Source organism: Oryctolagus cuniculus, chromosome 4 (assembly GCF_051225735.1).
Source record: "Oryctolagus cuniculus isolate XC-2025 breed Fujian yellow rabbit chromosome 4, ASM5122573v1, whole genome shotgun sequence".
NCBI lineage: Eukaryota > Metazoa > Chordata > Mammalia > Lagomorpha > Leporidae > Oryctolagus > Oryctolagus cuniculus.
The window spans coordinates 149,294,413-149,319,779 of record NC_142870.1 but is presented as its reverse complement, the minus strand read 5'-3'; the positions used below and the strand labels follow the sequence as shown (position 1 = coordinate 149,319,779).

The 25,367-nt window shown below is 40.5% G+C and overlaps 1 protein-coding gene across 3 annotated transcripts in view; it reads right to left on the bottom strand.

Moving 5' to 3' along the window:
• The window catches only part of CPNE4 (copine 4), a 531,073-nt gene that overhangs the window by 49,772 nt on the left and 455,934 nt on the right, over window positions 1-25,367 (bottom strand). For all 3 annotated transcript variants that reach the window (XM_051818460.3, XM_002722063.6, XM_070072817.2), the window contains exon 8: window positions 2,457-2,555. In XM_051818460.3, the coding sequence (XP_051674420.1) occupies window positions 2,457-2,555 (99 nt within the window). The remainder of the gene's footprint in view (window positions 1-2,456; window positions 2,556-25,367) is intronic.

Sequence of the window (25,367 nt, the reverse complement as noted above, 5' to 3'; positions counted from 1 at the left end):
CTTTAAGATCCATCTCTATCTGAAAGCATCAGGATTTTTTTTCAATTATACTACATGAGGGTGCTTCAAAAAGTTCATGGAAAAGTGAATTAAAGGACACGATTATTTTGGTTTAAAAGAAATTGAAACCTGTGTATAGTGTTTCCATGAAAAAAGTCACAATGACCTTTTTGAAGAATCCCTGTATGCATGGATTTCAATATTTTTTGCATCAGAATAAGCTTATCTTTTAATTCCAGTTTCCATGAACTTTTTGAAATTCTGTTGTATATTACAGTTTTACTCTTAATACTATCTCAGGGGCTTAAAGATGAAATCTTTCCTATATATTGATTTGTTATTTCTGCTTATAGAGGTGAACTGAACAAAACTTTATAAAATCCTTCAGAACTCCAGAAGATGGTGTTAATAACTAGCATTGATTTATTAACTCCATAGGGCCTGGCTCTACATGTCCAATGGAGCAACAATTTCTCTGGCTATATTCCTGGTTATTCTAGGAATGATTTGTATATAACTTACTGTTGGTTTTAATTGTGGCATGACTGCTTGGGGGTGAAGGTCTTTGTGTCTGAAAATCTTGCAGTGCTGGGCACTTAGCAAAGCATATATAGCAGACTTTGTGGGAGCCAGGTCTAGAGCTACCCTTGGGTCTTCAGATCATAGGTTTGTGTTCAACAAATGATTGCTCATGGTTCAGATGAAGACTGTAATTCTAAAGATTAGTTCACTACCATCTAGTAAGGTTATATTCTGATCTTGCATCTGGATGAAGAGGCTTGGAAAATTAACTGGGTCAATCGCTGTAATCAGACCAGGCACAGGGTCTTATCTCTAAGTCACTGAACCTGCAGCTGTCACTCATCTTTGCTTCAGGAGGGCAGTAGACTCCAGGGTAAGAACAGCAGGTATCTTGGGTGGAGTTCCTCCAGAAGCAAATCCACAGCAAGGCTATAGTTGCAAATAATACTAAGAAAGTACCAATACCAGTAAGCACCAATAGAAAAGCAGGGAACTAGACAAAGAGGCAGCCATGCAGGGTGCATTAATTAAGCCAGTCTCCACTGTGGGCAAATGGGTTCATTCCTGTGGGAGAACCCTGAGAAATGGAATAGAACACAATCCTAGAATTCTGCCACCTCCAAGGCAAGGGAGGTGGGTCATTCATACCCCAGCTCCCTTTAGGACTTGTTGAATGTCTCCTGGAAGGTGTCAAATCTCCCTCTACCCTTTTAACTTGCTTTGGGTATAAGTGAAACAAGCCCCAGAAGCCGGAGAAAGCTCTCAGGCAAAGAGACTCAAGTACTACAGCTGGAGTCAAGCAGGTGAACACTGACCAGGTAAGTTATGGATGATATCTATCATCTATCTATCTATCTATCTATCTATCTTCTATCCATCCATTCACCCATTGGAAGGAACTTCAGAAATCTTGTTGGAAATTAAAAGACAAAATTATTTTGGTGCAAAAATTTTGGGAAGTCCATGGATACAAGAATACAAGGGATCTTCAAGAAGTTCATGGAAGATATATATTTTGAAAAAAAAAACTATGCGTGTGCGTTAAAATAATTTCTTCAATGCATAAAATATGTTGCCAATATCATCAAGTCATGGAAATATAGAGCTGGAAAGAATATGACTACTAACAGCAGCAATTTAGGAAATGCTACTTATGTGCTAGGTGCTCTGCTGGTGCTATCACAGATCATTTCGTGTAATCTTCATAAATTCTGAGACGTAGGTACAATTTTCACCCTTATCTTTTAGGTGAGAAAAATGAATCACAGAAAGATTAGAGTGCTTTTCCAAGACTACACAACTAAAAGAAGTTAGAAATATTCTCCTCTAACCTTTTTATTTTACTGATGAATGAACTGAACCATTGAGGGTAATGTCTTGACCAAGACCACACAATTGCTGTGTGTTGGGCTAGTTCTAGAATCTAGGTACTCAAATCCCACTATGTTGGCCGGAGCCGTGGCTCACTAGGCTAATCCTCCGCCTTGCGGCGCCAGCACACTGGGTTCTAGTCCCGGTCGGGGCACCGGATTCTGTCCCGGTTGCCCCTCTTCCAGGCCAGCTCTCTGCTGTGGCCAGGGAGTGCAGTGGAGGATGGCCCAAGTCCTTGGGCCCTGCACCGCATGGGAGACCAGGAGAAGCACCTGGCTCCTGCCTTCGGATCAGCGTGGTGCGCCGGCCACAGCATGCCAGCCGCGGCAGCCATTGGAGGGTGAACCAAAGGCAAAGGAAGACCTTTCTCTCTGTCTCTCTCTCTCACTGTCCACTCTGCCTGTCAAAAAATAAAAATTAAAAAAAATCCCACTATGCTCCCTGTCATCACTCTTACGCATATATTCAACTGTAGCTAAGTCCTAAGGATGCATCACAGAGAGTGTCCTAATAATGCATCCTACAGGGTTTGGGGACAGTACCACATTTGGTTTACCATGTACCTGTTTCCCTTCCATTGCTCCTCTCATTTCCTTGAATGTTGAGGTGAATTCTCCAATGAAGTCATGCTTGCCGTTGGAATCCCAGTCCCATACTATGCACTGCAAGAGAAAAGAATTACCTTTAACATTTATTTATTTATTCATTTATTTATTTGAGAGAAGGATGAGAGAGGGAGGGAGAGAGGGAGGGTGGGAAGAAGGGAGATATATATATATAAAGACCCATGGTTCATTCCTCATACACCTGCAACAGATGGGAGTGGGCCTGGTCAAAGCCAGGAGCCTCAATCCAGGTCTTCCACATGGGTGGCATGAGCCCAATGACTTGCACCATCACCACAGCCTCCCAGGGTCTGCATTAGCAGGAAGCTGGAGTCAGGAGCCAGAACAATGACTCGAACCCAGAGACTCCAATGTGGGAGGCAGATATCTTAACCTCTAGGCTAAACATCCACTCCCCTTATTCACTTCTAATAAAAGGGCTCCCAAGTAACATCCTCTGTGTTACTGGATTAAATTGGCAACAATGCCTCTGCTTGGTCCCAAGCTTAGGTGAGGAGGAAAGTCTAGATTTTTTGTCCTCCACAGTGGAGGTTAGACTAGGATCTCATGCACTTGAGATATCATTTTTATATTTAAAGCCAATGATTCTTAGTGAGAAAGTCCCATATCTCCAATAAAATCAAGGCAGTCAAGGGTACCTTCTATCAGAGATTTTCCTCAGAATATTGGGGTTCTAAGAGGTAGCCTGGTCCTTCCTCAGGGGGCAGATTTTATTGACTAGTCCTGCCTAGAAATCCTGATTGTAAATCTGTGGGATCCTGTGCAATGCCTCCTTATAGATCTACAATGAAATTATCTAGAAGGATCCAAATTAATTCCTACTCATTCATTTTCTTTCTTTTTTTTTTTTTTCAGGTTTTAGTGGTTTAATTTCTTTTAATGTTTCTTTTTTTTTTTTAAACTTTTATTTAATGAATATACGTTTCCAAAGTACGAATAATGGATTACTATGGCTTCCCCCACATACCGTCCCTCCCACCCGCAACCCTCCCCTTTCCCACTCCCTCTCCCCTTCCATTCACATCAAGATTCATTTTCGATTATCTTAATATACAGAAGATCAGATTAGCATACATTAAGTAAGGATTTCAACAGTTTGCTCCCACACAGAAACATAAAGTGAAAAATAATAGATGATTTTTTTTAATGATGATGAAATCAGATCAGACCTATTGTCATGTTTAATCCCAGTGAGAGTCAAGTTGGGAGTTGATAGTTTCTTTTCTTTTCTTTTCTTTCTTTTTTTTTTTTTTTTTTACAGAGGATCAGTTTAGTATGCATTAAGTAAAGATTTCAACAGTTTGCACCCCCATAGAAACACAAAGTGAAATATATTATTTGAGTACTCGTTATAGCATTAAATCTCAATGCACAGCACATTAAGGACAGAGATCCTACATGAGGAGTAAGTGCACAGTGATTCCTGTTGTTGATTTTACCAATTGACACTCCTGTCTATGGCATCAGTAATCTCCCTATGCTCCAGTCATGAGTTTCCAAGGCTATGGAAGCCCTCTGAGTTCTCCGACTTTTATCTTGTTTAGACAAGGTCATAGTCAAAGTGGAGGTTCTCTCCTCCCTTCAGAGAAAGGTACCTCCTTCTTTGAAGACCTGTTCTTTCCACTGAGATCTCACTCACAGAGATCTTTTGCCAGAGTGTCTTGGCTTTCCATGCCTGAAATACTCTCATGGGCTTTTCAGCCAGATCTGAATGCCTTTAGGGCTGATTCTGAGGCCAGAGTGCTATTTAGGACATCTGCCATTCTATGAGTCTGCTGAGTATCTCACTTCCCATGTTGGATCACTCTCCCCTTTATTTATTCTATCGGTTAGTGTTAGCAGGTACTAGACTTGCTTATGTGCTCCCTTTGACTCTTAGTCCTTTCATTATGATCAATTGCGAACTGAAATTGATCACTTGGACTAGTGAGATGGCATTGGTACATGCCACCTTGATGGGATTAAATTGGAGTCCCCTGGTATGTTTCTAACTCTACCATTTGGGGCAAGTCAGCTTGAGCATGTCCCAAATTATATATCTCTTCCCTCTCTTATTCCTACTCTTATGTTTAACAGGGATCACACTTCAGTTAAATTTCAACACTTAAGAATAACTGTGTATTAATTACAGAATTAAACCAGTCATATTAAGTAGAACAGACAAAAAACTACTAAGAGGGATAATGTATTAAGTTGTTCATTAACAGTCAGGGCTATGCTGATCAAGTCACCGTTTCCCATAGTGTCCATTCCACTTCAACAGGTTTCCTTTTTGGTGTTCAGTCAGTTGTCACCGATCAGGGAGAACATATGGTATTTGTCCCTTTGGGACTGGCTTATTTCACTCAGCATGATGTGTTCCAGATTCCTCCATTTTGTTGCAAATGACTGGATTTCGTTGTTTCTTACTGCGGTATAGTATTCTAAAGAGTACATATCCCATAATTTCTTTATCCAGTCTACCGTTGATGGGCATTTAGGTTGGTTCCAGGTCTTAGCTATTGTGAATTGAGCTGCAATGAACATTAGGGTGCAGACCGCTTTTATGTTTGCCAATTTAAATTCCTTTGGGTAAATTCCAAGGAGTGGGATGGCTGGGTCGAACGGTAGGGTTATTTTCAGGTTTCTGAGGAACCTCCAGACTGACTTCCATAGTGGCTTGACCAGTTTTCATTCCCACCAACAGTGGGTTCGTGTCCCTTTTTCCCCACATCCTCGCCAGCATCTGTTGTTGGTAGATTTCTGAATGTGAGCCATTCTAACCGGGGTGAGGTGAAACCTCATTGTGGTTTTGATTTGCATTTCCCTGATTACTAATGACCTTGAACATTTTTTCATGTGTCTGTTGGCCATTTGGATTTCCTCTTTTGAAAAATGTCTATTGAGGTCCTTGGCCCATCTCTTAAGTGGGTTGTTGGTTTTGTTTTTGTGGAGTTTCTTGATCTCTTTGTAGATTCTGGTTATTAACCCTTTATCTGTTGCATAGTTTGCAAATATTTTTTCCCATTCTGACGGTTGTCTCTTCACTCTCCTGACTGTTTCTTTTGCAGTACAGAAACTTCTCAATTTGATGCAATCCCAATAGTTAATTTTGGCTTTGACTGCCTGTGCCTCCCGGGTCTTTTCCAGAAACTCTTTGCCTGTGCCAATATCTTGAAGGGTTTCTCCAATGTTCTCTAGTAACTTGATGGTGTCAGGTCGTAGATTTAGGTCTTTAATCCATGTTGAGTGGATTTTTGTGTAAGGTGTAAGGTAGGGGTCTTGCTTCATGATTCTGCACGTGGAAATCCAATTTTCCCAGCACCATTTATTGAATAGACTGTCCTTGCTCAAGGAATTAGTTTTAGATCCTTGATCAAATATAAGTTGGCTGTAGATGTTTGGGTTGATTTCTGGTATTTCAATTCTGTTCCATTGGTCTATCCATCTGTTTCTGTACCAGTACCATGCTGTTTTGATTACAACTGCCCTGTAGTATGTCCTGAAATCTGGTATTGTGATGCCTCCGGCTTTGTTTTTGTTGTACAAGATTGCTTTAGCTATTCGAGGTCTCTTGTGCCTCCATATAAATTCCAGCACCAATTTTTCCAGATCTGAGAAGAAGGTCTTTGGTATCTTGATTGGTATTGCATTGAATCTATAAATTGCCTACTCATTCATTTTCTGACACAGTAGATTGCACCAACATTCATCCTGTTGCTGCACACAGAAAACTGGGCATCATTTCCAACGCTCTGCCTTGTCACCCACACTAGGTCTCTCTGTCCTCCCGAACACAGCCTGGCTACATTATCACTGATTATTCCATCTATGGTCTGGCAGGCCTCAGCTGGTAGTTCTTTCACTCTCCTACTTCTGTGACCCACCAACCCTGCCAATTCCCTGCTTAAAAAATGTGTATAGGCTAACAGGTCTTCCAAAGTCTTTCACACTCTAATTCCCTACATATTTCCAAATTTACCTTTTAAGATTTATGTTTACAATATTTTCAAGTTTTTCTAACATGTGGTGGGGAAGCATAAAAAGCATTTGCTACAAGGAATTCTCAGCTTCTGCTCTCTCTTAAAATGTGGAAGCCTTCACTGAACATTTTTTTTTCCTTTTTTGCTTAGAAAACATTAATAAATCCTCTGGAAATAATGCAGGAGAATAAAGCAGAATGCAAAAGTTAAGACAAAGAGAGCTAAACTGCTCTGCTGAAAAATGTGCCATCATCAAGTTGTGTTTTGCTCTTGGTGGCTAAAAGCACAGAGGTGGGAACAAGGATGTGGGTTGAGAAGAAACTGGGGCAGATTTAACCAGAGGGCTGAAGATGGACCATGCATTGGGTGGGAGGAGGCAAGAAATAGGTTGAGAACTTTGAAAGGGTGGTGTCTTATTTCTAAGGTCAAGTTAATTATACACAACCACCCAAACTTGTCCTTCTCCTGCTAACCCTGAGACTTCAGTAAGCCTGCTACTCCTAGCAGCGTGATGCTGATGGTGGTTTGCACAATGAAGCAGGGGAGCTCTGTTGTGTTTGAGGACAAGCGGACCAGAGAAAAGCTGACCCAGCCTGGCAGTGACAGAGAACTGACTGCAGGTGACTCCTAGGGGCAGAATCCACAGAAATACTAGGCTCTTTTGTAGTCACATGGAATCAGAATTTTCTTTGTGAGTGTTTAGAAAAGTTTAGCCTCCAAGATTGGAGACTTATAATTAAAATACAGATAAAATAATTCTTGTGTTTAGATCATTACTTGTTTACTCAACTGGAAGATGCTAAAAGTTAGCATCTAAAAATGCATGCATCTGAAGGTCTGAAAATCCTTTTAATAAAAAATATGATCATTGAGTTTATAAAGATTGCCTTCAGTGCTGGAACTAAATATATCTTGGGATATATTCCTTCTGATCACATGGCAGGATTATATTTCTTTATCCCCCTTGGGTTTGGCTATCACCATACAATTCACATTGGCTTATGAAATATAAGTAGAAACCACCTGAGCATTTTCAAATGGAAGCTTTAAAAGCTGGAGTGTGGTTTACCTGTTTATCTCTCTCAACACCTTAGTGATAAACAACATTATTAACAGTAGCTGTTCTGTCAACCTGAGTCCCTAGGTGAGGGTCACACACAGCAGGATTTCCAGATGTCCCATGATGGACCCACATGAGTAAAAGAAATAAATCTAGTTTTCAGCCTCTGAAATTGTTACGACATAACTTCCTTTAAAAACCATTTAAATACTTCCAGCATCATCACAGGAAAAAGTATTGCAACTTACTTTGACTCCCACAGTGAGAAAAAAAATTTTAAGGGGAAGTCACAAAGAAGTAGCATTGACTGATAGTTAGTCATCCCAAAACAAAACAATATGTCTGTGAAAGAATATGTTTTATGCCAGAAATGTTCAAACAGAAACTGCAGGACTACATGCAAAAGATACAGTAGAGAAAGTCAAGTGGAAAAAGTTATAAAGGAGCTGGTGGGGTGGTATTGCACCTTAATTTGGAAATACTAAATTTAGGTCTAGTTGCACAGGGTGCAAAATAAAGTGGATGAAAGACTGAGTTCATGCTTGTTGAAATGCTAAGCAATACAATGACACTTCAGTAGAGTGACAAGACCCTTTGTAATTACAAGGGAGGGTGAAGTTCCTTTTCATTTCTTCCAGTGGGCAGTGGAACAAATCAAGGATTCAGTCACTTGGAAAAACTGCTCAGGATGTACACAGCAATCACCACACCGCAGAGCTCTGTGTACTGTCTGCTGGTGCAACCAAGTGTTGCTCTCTGATGAGCCCCTTCTCACTGACCCAGACACTTGCATGTTTACTACCCGGAGCATGAAGCAGAAAACACTTGTTGGATCTAGAGAAAGAAAAAGAACAGTTCCTGGGACCTGGTCTGAGGCTCCTAACTTTGCCTGGTAGTAAATACACACTTACTCTTCTACCGTTGGGAGTAGCAGATAAATAAAATACAAGAGAGGAAAAGGGGAGAAGCCTTTTTAACAGTCCCTTGCACTGGGAAGAAGGGGAGCCCCATCTTCAGGGGAGGGGGCATAAACTGTATGCCACCCCTTGGTACTCTTAGATTGCTCATTGTTCTTTGGTTGTTACTGTTCCTCATCCACCTGCAAACTGCAACATTCAGATGTTTGTAATGTGCATTCCAAACCACTGACTATCCTGGAGGTTGAGTCAGGCTTGATGGAACCCCTGTCTGGGTCTTCAGCAGCAGGCACCACTTCTCTTACATGGACCCTGCTTCCTCATCCAGCTAGCTTGTCTTATCATGGCAGCTGCAGAATTTTGTTTTGACCTTTCTCAGAAGGGATCCCATAGGACTTTAAGACATGGTGAAGCAGACAACTAAAAGCAGCCTTCCCCTCTCATCCATGAAGCTGGCTTATGACAGCTCTGATGCAGCTGCCAGAGGATTGCATCTTGTGGGAAAAGTAAACAGATCAACCACCCTGTAGAAAAACTGAGCCAGAGGCAGGGTTCTTGGCCTGAACCAACAGGGAGGCCTTGAGACATCGTTGGAGCTCACAACTGTCTACATGCCAGAAAGCCCTCTCACATTTTAATATTGCATTAGGTAGAGCATATTAAGATGCCTAAATGTGACATATGGTCTAACCAACTTCCTTGTTTACAGAAAAGGAAACTGGGAAGTGACTTCTTAAGTTCACCCAGTAAGGAGGCACTAAAATTCAGGTTTCCTGCTTCCTCACTATCACTATCATAAATAGTGAACTATAATAGTTAAAAAGCATTTGTGCTTACTATGAGCCAGACACCATTCAGGGCACTTCATGCATGTGAGTTCCCAGAGCACTATATTGTTAAGTTCATTTTACAGATGAAGAAGCTGAGGCACGGAAAAGCGAAGTAGCTTTCCCCAAAATTACACAGCTAGCACTAGGAAATCATTGAACGAAAGGCTTACTTCAGCCCTTCAGTTTCACAGATTGTCTCAATTCAGCATCTTTTATGAACCTAGGCCATGGGTGTTTGCGGTCTTCAATTCTTTACAACAGCCCTAAAGTGACAATATTAGTATTGTTATCTAGCTGCAGGTGACTGCCATTCATAGATGTCATTTATAGGTTTAGAGGGAACAAGTGGCTTGACTAGACGCCTAGCAAGTGACAAAGATGGATTCGAACCCAGGTGTCCGATGTCACAGCTGGTCTGTTCTCTGTGATGCATGCTTCCTCTTCATAGAAGCATGTGTGTGAATTCAGAATCAAGGTCTCTTAAGTCAACTCTGTAAAATCCCCATTCTCTGATTGAACTGTAAATTACTAGGATTTTCTGAGGTTATCAAGCAACACAGAGAACCTGCTCATGATTTCCATGAAGGAAAATGCAAAGACAAGCAGCATGTGTTCTATTTCTGCTGTCCTCACATAAATGGTGTGTCTTGAAGGATTAGGCTACTCTCTCCTACTCTTTTTCTTTTAGATTAATTTATTTATTTGAGAGGCTGAGTTACAGAGAGAGAGAGAGAGAGGAAGGGAGGGAAGGAGGGAGGGAGGGAGAGGGAGAGACAGAGAGAGAAATTTTTCATGTGTTGGTTCACTCCCCAAATGCCTGCAACGCCCAGAGCAGAGCCGGAAGCCAGGAGCTTGCACCACATAGGTGCAAGAGTCCAAAGACTTGGGCCACCCTCTGTTGCATTAGCAGGGAGCTGGACTGGAAGTGGAACAGCTGGAACTTGAACTGGCATCCATATGGGATGCCAGTGCTGCAGGCTGAGGCGTTAACCTGCTGTGCCACAGTGCCAGCCCCTTTCTCCTGTTCTTATTTTACATTTGCCTTGAATCTAATAGAAGAAAGATGTTGTGCCACTTTATTGCACCATAGCTTTATTGTGATGATTTTTTTTCATATGTCAGCTAGGGTAACTGGTCAACACTCCTCAATTATTCAATTGAACACTAATCTATTTTGCAGATGTGATTAAACAGTTCATAACCAGTCGACTTTAAAGCAGGAAAATTTGTGTTTGTGTAAGAATTCTAGTATTATTTTTTCTACATTTGTAAAAAAATTGCCCCTGCAATTCTGAAGGGGATAACACTAAATCTGCAGATTACTTAGTAGTATGCATAATTTGACATTAAGTCTTCCAATCCATGAACACAGAATGTTTTTCCATTTGTGTTTCCCTCAATTTGGTTAATTGATATTTTAATTTTTTTTCTTTTTTTTAACTTTTTTTTTATTAATTTCCAAAGTACGATTTATGGATTACAATGGCTTCCCCCACATACCGTCCCTCCCACCCACTACCCTCCCCTTTCCCACTCCCTCTCCCCTTCCATTCACATCAAGATTCATTTTCGATTATCTTAATATACAGAAGATCAGCTTAGTATACATTAAGTAAGGATTTCAACAGTTTGCTCTCACACAGAAACATAAAGTGAAAAATAATAGATGATTTTTTTAAGTGATGATGAAATCAGATCCGACCTATTGTCATGTTTAATCCCAGTGAGAGTCAAGTTGGGAGTTGATAATTTCTTTCTTTTTTTTTTTTTTTTTTACAGAGGATCAGTTTAGTATACATTAAGTAAAGATTTCAACAGTTTGCACCCCCATAGAAACACAAAGTGAAATATATTGTTTGAGTACTCGTTATAGCATTAAATCTCAATACACAGCACATTAAGGACAGAGATCCTACATGAGGAGTAAGTGCACAGTGACTCCTGTTGTTGACTTTACCAATTGACACTCCTGTCTATGGCATCAGTAGTCTCCCTATGCTCCGGTCATGAGTTTCCAAGGCTATGGAAGCCCTCTGAGTTCTCCGATTCTTATCTTGTTTAGACAAGGTCATAGTCAAAGTGGAGGTTCTCTCCTCCCTTCAGAGAAAGGTACCTCCTTCTTTGAAGACCTGTTCTTTCCACTGGGATCTCACTCACAGAGATCTTTTGCCAGAGTGTCTTGGCTTTCCATGCCTGAAATACTCTCATGGGCTTTTCAGCCAGATCCGAATGCCTTTAGGGCTGATTCTGAGGCCAGAGTGCTATTTAGGACATCTGCCATTCTATGAGTCTGCTGAGTATCTCACTTCCCATGTTGGATCACTCTCCCCTTTATTTATTCCATCGGTTAGTGTTAGCAGGTACTAGACTTGTTTATGTGCTCCCTTTGACTCTTAGTCCTTTCATTATGATCAATTGTGAACTGAAATTGATCACTTGGAATAGTGAGATGGCATTGGTACATGCCACCTTGATGGGATTGAATTGGAATCCCCTGGTATGTTTCTAACTCTACCATTTGGGGCAAGTCAGCTTGAGCATGTCCCAAATTATACATCTCTTCCCTCTCTTATTCCCACTCTTATGTTTAACAGGGATCACATTTCAGTTAATTTTTAACACTTAAGAATAACTGTGTATTAATTACAGAATGAAACCAGTCATATTAAGTAGAACAGACAAAAAAACTACTAAGAGGGATAATGTATTAAGTTGTTCATTAACAGTCAGGGCTATGCTGATCAAGTCACCGTTTCCCATAGTGTCCGTTTCACTTCAGGAGGTTTCTTTTGGTGTTCAGTCAGTTGTCACCGATCAGGGAGAACATATGGTATTTGTCCCTTTGGGACTGGCTTATTTCACTCAGCATGATGTATTCCAGATTCCTCCATTTTGTTGCAAATGACTGGATTTCGTTGTTTCTTACTGTGGTATAGTATTCTAAAGAGTACATGTCCCATAATTTCTTCATCCAGTCTACCGTTGATGGGCATTTAGGTTGGTTCCAGGTCTTAGCTATTGTGAATTGAGCTGCAATAAACATTAGGGTGCAGACCGCTTTTTTGTTTGCCAATTTAAATTCCTTTGGGTAAATTCCAAGGAGTGGGATGGCTGGGTCGAATGGTAGGGTTATCTTCAGGTTTCTGAGGGATCTCCAGACTGACTTCCATAGTGGCTTGACCAGTTTGCATTCCCACCAACAGTGGGTTCGTGTCCCTTTTTCCCCACATCCTCGCCAGCATCTGTTGTTGGTAGATTTCTGAATGTGAGCCATTCTAACCGGGGTGAGGTGAAACCTCATTGTGGTTTTGATTTGCATTTCCCTGATTACTAATGACCTTGAACATTTTTTCATGTGTCTGTTGGCCATTTGGATTTCCTCTTTTGAAAAATGTCTATTGAGGTCCTTGGCCCATCTCTTAATTGGGTTGTTGGTTTTGTTTTTGTGGAGTTTCTTGATCTCTTTGTAGATTCTGGTTATTAACCCTTTATCTGTTGCATAGTTTGCAAATATTTTTTCCCATTCTGTCGGTTGTCTCTTCACTCTCCTGACTGTTTCTTTTGCAGTACAGAAACTTCTCAATTTGATGCAATCCCAATAGTTGATTTTGGCTTTGACTGCCTGTGCCTCCCGGGTCTTTTCCAGAAACTCTTTGCCTGTGCCAATATCTTGAAGGGTTTCTCCAATGTTCTCTAGTAACTTGATGGTGTCAGGTCGTAGATTTAGGTCTTTAATCCATGTTGAGTGGATTTTTGTGTAAGGCATAAGGTAGGGGTCTTGCTTCATGCTTCTGCACGTGGAAATCCAGTTTTCCCAGCACCATTTATTGAATAGACTGTCCTTGCTCCAGGAATTGGTTTTAGATCCTTGATCAAATATAAGTTGGCTGTAGATGTTTGGGTTGATTTCTGGTGTTTCAATTCTGTTGCATTGGTCTATCCATCTGTTTCTGTACCAGTACCATGCTGTTTTGATTACAACTGCCCTGTAGTATGTCCTGAAGTCTGGTATTGTGATGCCTTCGGCTTTGTTTTTGTTGTACAAGATTGCTTTAGCTATTCGAGGTCTCTTGTGCCTCCATATAAATTTCAGCACCAATTTTTCCAGATCTGAGAAGAAGGTCTTCGGTATCTTGATTGGTATTGCATTGAATTTATAAATTGCTTTTGGGAGAATGGACATTTTGATGATATTGATTCTTCCAATCCATGAGCATGGAAGATTTTTCCATTTCTTGGTATCCTCTTCTATTTCTTTCTTTAAGGTTTTGTAATTTTCATCGTAGAGATCTTTAACGTCCTTGGTTAAGTTTATTCCAAGGTATTTGATTGTTTTTGTAGCTATTGTGAATGGGATTGATCTTAGAAGTTCTTCCTCAGCCATGGCATTGTCTGTGTATACAAAGGCTGTTGATTTTTGTGCATTGATTTTATACCCTGCTACTTTGCCAAAATCTTCTATGAGTTCCAATAGTCTCTTAGTAGAGTTCTTTGGGTCCCCTAAATAAAGAATCATGTCATCTGCAAAGAGGGATAGTTTGAGTTCTTCCTTCCCAATTTGTATCCCTTTAATTTCTTTTTCTTGCCTAATAGCTCTGGCTAGAACCTCCAGAACTATATTGAATAGCAGTGGTGAGAGTGGACATCCCTGTCTGGTACCAGATCTCAGTGGAAATGCTTCCAACTTTTCCCCATTCAATAGGATGTTGGCTGTGGGTTTTTCATAGATTGCTTTGACTGTATTGAGGAATGTTCCTTCCAAACCCAGTTTGCTTAGAGTTTTCATCATGAACGGGTGTTGTATTTTATCAAATGCTTTCTCGGCATCTATTGAGATAATCATATGGTTTTTCTTCTGCAGTCTGTTAATGTGGTGTATCACATTGATTGTCTTGCGCACATTAAACCATCCCTGCATACCAGGGATAAATCCCACTTGGTCTGGGTGGATGATCTTTCTGATGTGTTGTTGCATTCTATTGGCGAAAATTTTATTGAGGATTTTTGCATCTATGTTCATCAGGGATATTGGTCTGTAATTCTCTTTCAGTGCTGCATCTTTTTCCGGCTTAGGAATTAAGGTGATGCTGGCTTCATAGAAAGAGTTTGGGAGGATTCCCTCTTCTTCGATTGTTCTGAATAGTTTGAGAAGAATTGGAGTTAGTTCTTCTTTAAATGTCTGGTAGAATTCAGCAGTGAATCCATCTGGTCCTGGGCTTTTCTTTGTTGGGAGGGCCTTTATTACTGTTTCAATTTCTGTCTCAGTTATGGGTCTGTTTAGGTTTTCGATGTCTTCCTGGTTCAATTTAGGTAGGTTGCATGTGTCCAGGAATCTATCCATTTCTGATAGGTTTCCCTGTTTGCTGGCATACAGTCCTTGTAGTAATTTCTGATGATTCTTTTTATTTCTGTGGTGTCTGTTGTTACGTTTCCTTTTTCATCTCTGATTTTATTGATTTGGGTCTTTTCTCTTCTTTTTTTAGTTAGTTGGGCCAATGGGGTGTCAATTTTGTTTATTTTTTCAAAAAACCAGCTCCTCGTTTGGCTGATTTTTTGGAATGTTTTTCTTGATTCAATCCTGTTGATTTCTTCTCTGATTTTAATTATTTCTCTTCTCCTACTAGATTTGGGTCTGGTTTGCTGTAGGTTTTCTAGATCCTTGAGGTGAATTGAAAGCTCATCTATTTGGTGCCTTTCCAATTTTTTGATGTAGGCACCTATTGATATAAACTTTCCTCTTAACACTGCTTTTGCTGCGTCCCATAAGTTTTGGTATGTTGTGCTGTTATCCTCATTTACTTCCAGAAAGTTTTTGATTTCTCTTTTGATTTCTTCTATGACCCATTGTTCATTCAGGAGCATGTTGTTCAATCTCCATGTGTTTGCATATGCTCTAGGGATTCCTGAGTTGCTAATTTCCAACTTCATTCCTTTATGGTCTGAGAAGCTGCATGGTATGATTCCAATTCTTTTGAATTTGCTGAGACTTGCTTTATGGCCTAGTATGTGGTCAATCCTAGAGAAGGTTCCATGTACTGCTGAGAAGAATGTAAAATCTTTAGCTGTAGGATTGAAAGTTCTGTATATATCTGTTAGATCCATTTGGGCTATAGTGTCGTTTAAATCTACTGTATCCTTGTTGATCTTCTGTCCTATTGATCTGTCTATTTCTGAGAGTGGAGTATTGAAGTCCCCCAGTACTATTGTATTGGGGTCTAAGTCTCCCTTTAAGTCCGTTAACAAATCTTTTAGATAAACCGGTGCCCTGTAGTTAGGTGCATATACATTGATAATTGTTATATCTTCCTGTTGAATTGATCCCTTAATCATTATGTAGTGTCCCTCTTTGTCTCTCTTAACGGTTTTTGTGGTAAAGTTTATGGTGTCTGAAATTAAGATGGCTACGCCTGCTCTTTTTTCATTTCTGTTGGCATGGTATATCTTTTTCCAGCCTTTCACTTTCAGTCTGTATGGATCTTTGTTGGAAAGATGAGTTTCTTGTAAGCAGCAAATAGATGGGTTTTGTTCCTTAACCCAATCAGCCAATCGGTGTCTTTTAACTGGACAGTTCAGGCCATTCACGTTCAATGTGACTAATGATAAGTGGTAACTTTGCCCTGCCATTTGCCAAAGATAAGTTCTAATATATGCTTTGAATTCCCTGTGATCTTTTGCTGTGAGCTTTCCTTCCTTGGTTTCCTTCCTTTACCTTCTTTCATATTGATGACCGTGTTTCTTTGTTTCTGTGTGTAACACATCTTTAAGCATCTTTTGCAGGGCTGGACGAGTGGCAACAAATTCTTTCAATTTCTGTTTGCTATGAAAAGTCTTTATTTCACCTTCATTCACAAATGATAGCTTTGCAGGATATAATATTCTGGGCTGGCAGTTGTTCTCTCTTAGTACCTGGGCTATATCTCGCCATTCCCTCCTAGCTTGTAGAGTTTCTGATGAGAAGTCAGCTGTGAGTCTGATTGGAGATCCTCTGAGAGTAATCTGACGTTTCTCTCTTGCACATTTTAGGATCTTTTCTTTATGTTTCACTGTGGAGAGTTTAATTACAACGTGTCGTGGTGAGGATCTCTTTTGGTCGTGTTTATTAGGGGTTCTGTGAGCTTCCTGTACTAGGATGTCTCTGTCCTTCTCCAAACCTGGGAAATTTTCTGCTAATATCTCACTAAAAAGGCCTTATAATCCTTTCTCCCTCTCCATGCCTTCAGGAACTCCTAGAACCCGAATGTTGGGTTTTTTAATAGTATCCTGAAGATTCCCGACAATATGTTTTAGATTCCTAATTTCCTCTTCTTTTCTTTGGTCTGACTGTATCCTTTCCTGTTCTCTGTCTTCTAAGTCCAATATTCTCTCTTCTGCTTCACCCATTCTGTTTGTAAGGCTCTCTATTGTGTTTTTCATTTGATCTATTGAATTCTTCACTTCAGTCACTATCCCAGTTTCCTGTTGTACTAGTTGTTTCGTTTCATTTTGATTCCTCCTTAATATTTCATTTTCACAAGAGAGATTTTCTATCTTGTCCATTAAGGATTTCTGTAGTTCAAGAATTTGTTTTTGAGAACTTCTTAATGTTCTTATCAATTTTTTGAGATCTGCTTCTTGCATTTCTTCTGTATCATCATCCTCATAATCTTGAATTGGGGTGTCTTTTTCATTTGAGGGCTTCATGGTGACTTCCTTGTTTTTATTACCTTGGTTTTTGCGTTTGTTATTTGGCATATTGGAGATATTTGGTTTCTTCACTGTGGTGCTTTTTCTTGTTATACTATGACTCTAGATTAAGTGGACTATCTGTTTTTGATGGAGCCTTAGGGCTTGAGATGGGTGTGGCCTGAGAGCTCTGTTTGGTGTGCCAAAGGTGACACTCCCAGGTTAGGCGTGGTAAACCTCTCTCTCTCTCTTTCTTTTTTTTTTTTTGATTCAAAAGGGAAGTTATTCTGCACAGCTGAACGAAGTTGGAGGTAGTTAGCAGGCAAATGATATACCCACAGGAGCCAGAGATCAGAAGCTCTTTCCCAAGGACCACACAGGGAATCTGTTCGGCCCTCAGAGTGGGCTCAAATTCTCCTTCAGTCTCCCACTGTGTTGCCAAAGTTACGGAATTGTAGCGTCTCTGGAGAGTGCTCACGTGAATTCCGTGAGTTCTCTCCCCCACCGTCTCTTTTTTCACAGTCTCAGTTCAGTAGCACCACAAATTTACTAGGTCCTAATCTCCTGTTAATTTGCCCCGCCCAGAGTCAGGTTTTTCTGCTAGGCTCAGGGCCGGTGCAGACCTGAGGTCGCTCTGCTTATGACGTATGTCCAAGATGGTGCCTGCTCTTTGTCTTGCTCACTCTTGAGAGGTGAGCGGAGAGAGAGAAACCCGTGTCCGTACCAGCCACCTTTTTTTTTTCCTCTCTCTCTCTTCCAGTTAGCCTGGTGAAGTCCCCCCCCCCCCCGGGGGTCGTTCCCTCTAGTCTCCTCTCTCTGCTTGCCTGCCGGTGTCTCGGGCTATTGAGGTTCGGCTCACCTCGTGTTCCAGCGGCTCGGTCCCGCGGCTCGGCTTGTGCAGCTCGGTCCCGCGGCTCGGCTTCCGCGCGGTGGGCGACCTTGTTCTCCCAGTAGGTCCTCTGATTCACGACCACTCAATCCAGAAGGGTTTCCTCTGCAATATTTTCCTGGTTCTTTTTTCTGAGGCTACCGTAACTCCCCTTTTATTAAACTAAATTTTCCCGGACTATCGGTGCGCGCCCTCACTATTCCGCCATCTTGGCTCTGCCCGGTATTTTAATTTTTTTAAGTGTAGAAGTCTTTTACCTCCTTGGTTAAGTCTATTCTTAAGTAGTTTATTCTTTGTGGTGCTATTGTAAATGAGATTGTTTTCTTCTTAATTTTATTTTCAGATGGTTCATTATTAGCATATACAGACACTACTGAGTTTTCAGAAAGAGTTATTTATTTATTTGATGGAAGAGAAACAAAAAGAGAAGTAGAGAGAGAGAGAGAGAGAATATCTTCCATCTGCTGATTCACTTCTTCTCTTCTTCTTCTTCTTCTTCTTTTTTTTTTTTTTTTTTTTGGGGGGGGACAGGCAGAGTGGACAGTGAGAGAGAGAGACAGAGAGAAAGGTCTTCCTTTGCCGTTGGTTCACCCTCCAATCAGCACCGCGCTGATCCGATGGCAGGAGCCAGGTACTTCTCCTGGTCTCCCATAGGGTGCAGGGCCCAAGTACTTGGGCCATCCTCCACTGCACTCCCTGGCCACAGCAGAGAGCTGGCCTGGAAGAGGGGCAACCGGGACAGAATCCGGCGCCCCGACCGGGACTAGAACTCAGTGTGCCGGCGCCGCTAGGCGGAGGATTAGCCTAGTGAGCCACGGCGCCGTCCTGATTCACTTCTCAAATGACCACAACAGCCAGGCTGAAGCTGGAAGCTATGAGGCTATGAGCTCCATCCTGGCCTCCCACAGAGTGGCAGGGTCCCAAGCACTTGGGCTCCTTCCTAGGCGTTTTAGCAGGGAGCTGGATTGGAAGTGGAGCAGCTGGGACTTGAACAGCACTCTCTATGGGATGCTGGAGATGCAAACAGTGTCTTATCCGGCTGTGCCACAGTACCAGCACTGACACTACTGATTTTTGTGTGCTGACTTCATATTCTGTAACTATTGAATTAACTGATTCATTCTAACAGGTGTGTGTTTGTGTGTGTGTGTAGGGGGGGTGTAGGGAGGTGTGGTCTTTGTGATTTTTTATATAAAGGATCGAATTTCTGAAAACAGAGATAATTTTACTTCTTTCTTACCTGCCTATCTGAAAGGAGGAGTCACAGAGAGAGAGAGGCAGAGATAGTGAGGGAGATCCTCCATATTCTGGTTTACTTCACAAGTGGCAACAATGGCCTGGCTGGGACGGATCCAAGCCAAGAGGCAGAAGCTCCTTCCCGGTCTCACACCGGGGCAGCAGGGTCATCTTCTCCTGCCTTCTCGGGTGCATCAGCAGGTAGCTGAGTCGGAAGCTGAATCAGAGGTGGAGCAGCCAGAACTCGAAACAGCTCTCCAATAGTGGGTGCCAGTGTTGCTAGCAGAAGCTTAATCTGCTGTGCCACAAGTCCTGACTCTATTTATTCTCTCTAATTTGGATGACATTTATTTATTTTTCTTGCCTAACTGCTTTGGATATGACTTCCAGTTCTTTGTTGAATAGAAGTGGTAGGAGTGGCTGTTGCTGTTTGGTTCCTGATCTTAGAGGAAAATCTTTTGATTTTTCATCATGGAGTATGATATTAGCTGTTATATATGATCAATATATTTCTCCTTTACTTAGTTTGTTGAATGCTTTTGTCTGATTTTGTCATGAGAGAGTATTGAATTTTGTCAACCCAGCATGGTCAAAATGATCTTGAGTTAGAAACACAAGGCTGGTGGCATCAGAGTTCTTGATTTCAAAATATAACACAAAGCTAGAATAATCAAATCAGTATGAGGTTAAACGTCTGGCATAGTGGCTAAGATGCCACCTGGGACACATACATCCCATATTGGAGTGACTGGTTTGAGTTCTGGCTTTTCTGCTTCCAATCCAGCTTCCTGCTAATGTGCAACCAGGAAGGCAGCAGGAAATGGCTCAAGTAGTTGCATCCCTGTTACTCACCTGGGAAACCCATACTGAGCTGTAGGCTCCTGGCTTTGATGTATATCAGTCCTGGCTATTGTGGCATTTGGGGAGTGAACCAGCGGATGGAAGATTCTCTCTCTCTCTCTTTCCTTCTCTCTTTATGTTTTTGCCTTTCAAATAAATGAATAAATAAACCTTTTTTTAAAAAAAGGCCATCTCTTTCTCTCTACCTCTCAAATATAAGGAAAATGTAAAACAGTATGGTACTTGTCAACCAATAGAGATCCCAGAAATAAAACTATGCATTTAAATTGAACTGCTGCTTGATAAGTGTAAAGGATAAACAATTTGGAAAAGATAGCTTCTTTAGAAAACGGTTTAGGGAAAACCAGACACTCATATGCAAAAAAAGACTCCCTACATTGCACAATAGACCAAACTCAAAATGTATTAAAAACTTAAACAGAAGACCTCCAACTATAAATCTCTATTTATATTTATATTATAAAACAATTCATATTATATAATTTATAAAACATCTTTATAAAAATGTTAAATATAATATTATAAAATATATTTAATAATTTAAAATTAAACATTATTTCAAATATACAAATATCAATATATAAATAAATATTAATATATAACATATTTATAAAATATTATTAATATAATATTAATATATTATTAATAATACAATAGCAATATATTAACAATATATTAATATTTTATTATTATATTTGATATAATGTAATATATAAAATATATTGTATACATTATATTGTATATATTGTATATGTATATATTGTATATATACAATACATATTATATATTACATTATATCAAATATATTATATATAATGTAATATATTATTAATAAACTGATATTATATAAAATAATAAATATTATATTTAATAATATAAATATGTTATAAAATAATTTATATTATATATAAAATATATTTATATTTTCTAGAAGAAAATAAATGGGGGAAATCTTCTTGACATTAGTCATGACAATGATTTCTTAGGTATGATGCCAAAAGCATAGGCAACAAAAGCAAAAACAAATAAGAACAACATCAAACTATAAAACTTCTGGATAGGAAATAATTAACAAAATAAAAAAGCAGCCCATGGGGGTGAGGAAATTTGCAAATTATATAAAAGATTAAGTCCTTAGGTATATAAGGAACTCCTACAACTTAATAGCAACACACATACACAAGTGTTAGTGAGGATATGCATAAATTGAAACCTTTGTACATTGTCAATGGGAATGTAAAATGGTGCAGCAGCTACAGACATTATGAGAGAGCTTCAAAAATATTTAAAATAGAGCTAGATACGATCCAAGAATTCCACTCATGATTTCTGCTTGAAATCAGGTTATTGAGGAGATATCTGCACTCCACATTCACTGCAGCGTTATTCACTACAACCAAGATAGGGAAACAACCTAAATATCAATAGACAGTTGACTGGATAAAGAGCATGTAGTCATACATACAATGGGATATTATTATTCTACCTTAAAATGAGGAACTATCTGCCACTGTGTCAACATGAATGGACCTGGAGAACATTATGTTAAGTTAGTCACAAAGGACAAATACTGCACGATTCCACTTAACAATAGCCAAACTCACAGAAGCAAAGAACACAGTAGTTGTAGACAGGAGCTAGTGGTAGGGGTGGGGAATTTGGGAGTTGTTCTGATTGTATAAAGTTTAATTATGCTGGAAGAATGAGTTCTAGAGAGCTAATGAACAACACAGAATTTATAGTTAACAATACAATTTTGTGGACTTCAAGTAGATCTCATGTTTAGCATTCTTACTTCAAAAACCAAAAATGAAATGAAAGGAAACAGGAAACTTTGTGAAGTGTTTGATCCGTCTACGATTTTCATTGTGCTAACAGGATCACAGATGTTTGCATACACCCGAGCTCATGAAATTGCGCACATTAAATATGTGCTGTTTTTAAAATATCAATTATACCTCAATAGAGCTGGTTCTAAACATTATTGATCTGCCTCAATAATCTAGGTGGCGCCAATACCATCAATTGGAGGGCCTTAAGAGCAGAACTGAGGCTTCCATGAAGATGAAGAAATTCTGCCTGCGGACTCTAGCATCAGCTCCAGCCCTACAATTTTTAGTGCCCTTCCTGATGGTCTGCCCTGTAGATTTCGGACTTTCCCAGCCAGTCCCCAGTTGCATCAGCCAGTTCCTTGCGGCACAACCTTGTGTGCCCTCCTGGTTTTCTCTCAGGTGCCAGGAACTCTGACTGATACACCTTTCTTCAGTCTCACTTGATCTCAAGTTCTCCCTCAGACGTGGGAGCTAAAATTTAAAAATAAACAATCCAAAAGAAGAAATGCATGTGTGTATTGATATTGCTGCAAAGACAATTTTGTCAAACTTTGTTTTATATTTTTGTCATCCCTAGGGCTAGGAATGATAAACTGCTATAGTGTTAATGATCTATGATTATTTTAAAATTTACTGTATATGAGTGAAATAGTCATCTTTTCATTTGATTATTTATAGTCTGCCTGTATTCCTGAGGAACTTTTCTTTTCTTTTTATTTGTTGAATTCTTTGTTTAGTGGAGCATTAACCTTTTGACTATAATGTAAATTAAAAATATGCTATCTCAAAAATTAAAAAAGAAAGAAGGGTAGGTAGAGGGAGAAGGGAAGTATTATATTTTTAGAACTGTATTTATGAACTACATTGAATCTACTTTCATTATATTATATCATAGTCATATGAGAATGAGAGCTCTGTTGTAGTAATTATTGTGCATTTGCTGTGACACTATGAATCTAATGCATTAATAAACTTTTACAAATAAAAATAATAAATAAATAAAACTGAATTTTCAGTAACAGACAATTGGTCCTCTCTTACTAACATACTATCACATTTGAATCAAGCTAATCTATATCAGTTTTCTAACTGCAACTTTTGGGAAATCAATCAGTGGTTCACCTTTAGGAGCTTTTAGGCAAATACATATGACATTTCAGCTCAGGCATTATTAGGGATTTGTGAGAATATATAATATAGTATTTGAAATGATTTAATTTTTTATAAAAATTTCAATGACAACCTTTGATATGAAATCAGTTCAGGCGTCACAGCACTGTAAATGTCTACCAAAAGGATATGAAGCCAGCGCCGCGGCTCACTAGGCTAATCCTCCGCCTAGCGGCGCCGGCACACCGGGTTCTAGTCCCGGTCGGGGCGCCGGATTCTGTCCTGGTTGCCCCTCTTCCAGGCCAGCCCTCTGCTGTGGCCAGGGAGTGCAGTGGAGGATGGCCCAGGTGCTTGGGCCCTGCACCCCATGGGAGACCAGGAAAAGCACCTGGCTCCTGGCTCCTGCCATCGGATCAGTGCGGTGCGCCGGCCGCAGCGCGCCGGCCGCGGTGGCCATTGGAGGGTGAACCAACGGCAAAGGAAGACCTTTCTCTCTGTCTCTCTCTCTCACTGTCCACTCTGCCTGTCAAAAAAAAAAAAAAAAAAAAAAAAAAAAAAAAAAAAAGGATATGAAATACCAGCCTGTTTGGAGGTTGTAACTTGGATACAGGCAAATCTTGGCTGGTTGTGGGAAAGGAGTCCAAGCCCCTAGGTTATTTTACCTTCACTCCACTGTCACTGGTCATCATAGACTTGGCAATAACCTTCTGACATGGCTGTTAGGATGGGCTTAATCATAGTTCCTCCATTAGCAACACAAACACTCTGATTTAGACTTTTGAGTTTGGCAAGACAGAATGTAACAAGGGATGAGGACAGAAACCATGTTAGTAGAGGGGAGACTAAAGCTGAACCCTCTGAAATAGGCACAGATAGGACCTGTTAGGGAGTCTCTCAACGATTATGTGGATTCAGCCCCAGAGGAGGCAGGCAGGGCTGAGGCTGTAGTCATGCTTGTCCCTGGGGTCAGCCTTTGCTCGTCTGCTGAGCAGCACTGGTGGGAATATCTGCATAAGGGCCTGAGGATCTTCTGAGGGGCTCAGCCTAGGATGGAGTGAGAGTAAACTGACAAGATGGGCCCAGCAATGAAGACCTGGATTCTGGAGGGGTGGGCCAAGGCTGAGTAGAGTTTGGTGACAGTCGCTCAAGGTTGTCCCCAGGACCTGTCCCCAGAAGCTCAGGTCTCAGGTTTTGGAGGGGGCTGTATATGAAAAGACGCCTTTAAAGGGCAGGGTCTCACATAGATCAAAAGAATGAAGGAATGGATTTGATGCACCAAAAGCCCCAAAACACAGGTTTTTGTCATCCTGCAGACTGGGGTGCATCTCCATACAGTAGGAGTGCTGTGTGTGAGTTGAAGACAGAGGTAATGTAGGGGCAGCATCATGGGGGATGTCTGGGAGTCACAGAGCACATTGGGATTCAAACACTAAGGAATCCATGCACCAAGGCAGTAGCAGGGAGAGAATAGTGCTCAAATATTTTGAAATTCATGTTATACAACTCCTCTCGGCTTTCTGTGAGTTCCTCATGCAACGAAAGTGGACGAGGAGCCCCAGGCATCTCTAATGACAGCAGATACAGGACACAACACCCAAGAGGAGGAGCAGGGCACGGCTCACACCACAAAGTTGCTGAAATGATTTGTAGATGAGCATGTGCAGGTGCCTATTTGAAATTTACAAAGAAATGACTGAAGGGCTGACTTAGTTGGTGGAGTAAGATTAAGTGAAATGCAGGTTCTACCATCAGCCTCTGTATTAAGAATTATTGTAAATATCGGGTATGCCACTGAGTATAATTCAAGGTGCAGTCTGCGTAAATGAGTTTGTGCAGTCATCCATCACCCATTTCTCCCATATGGTCTGCCCTCACTGAATGACCCCTACCTCAAGACACAGCATGGAGCACTCAGGAAATGACATCCAGATGCAATGGAATCTGTGCTATCTTGAGGCTAAACCGTAACTCGTGTAACAAGAGTTTGAACAGCCACAGTCTACCCCTCGGTAATCAAACAAAAAGTAATATTGCCTTAAAGTTGTCTTTCAGACCCAGACCCAGACATCAGGAGGCTTAGTCCAACTTGAGAACCTAGCTGGAACCAGTCATGCCCACAGCCAGGACAACCAAGCATGCATGAATGCCTGATGCTAACTCTTCTCTAATCTTAATGCCAGAACCCCTGTCCCAGGGGGAGGGTAAGCTTTGCTACTCTAATGTGCAATGTAGTTGGGGCATGCTTCTAAATATTGCCTGTGTGAGCTTGTGTCCACTCCATGTGTGATGACAAGAACTTACCCTCTTGCATATTTATTTCTCGTTGAGATAAAAATACCCACTTCCCCTCACTTGGGGAATCACAGCTTTGGAAATGATTCCCCACATTCTTGTTTGCTGAAAATAAATGCGTTGGTGTGATAACTACTTCTGGTTAAGTTTTTTTGAATATTTATTAATTTGTTTGAAAGAGTTACAGGGAGGCAGGT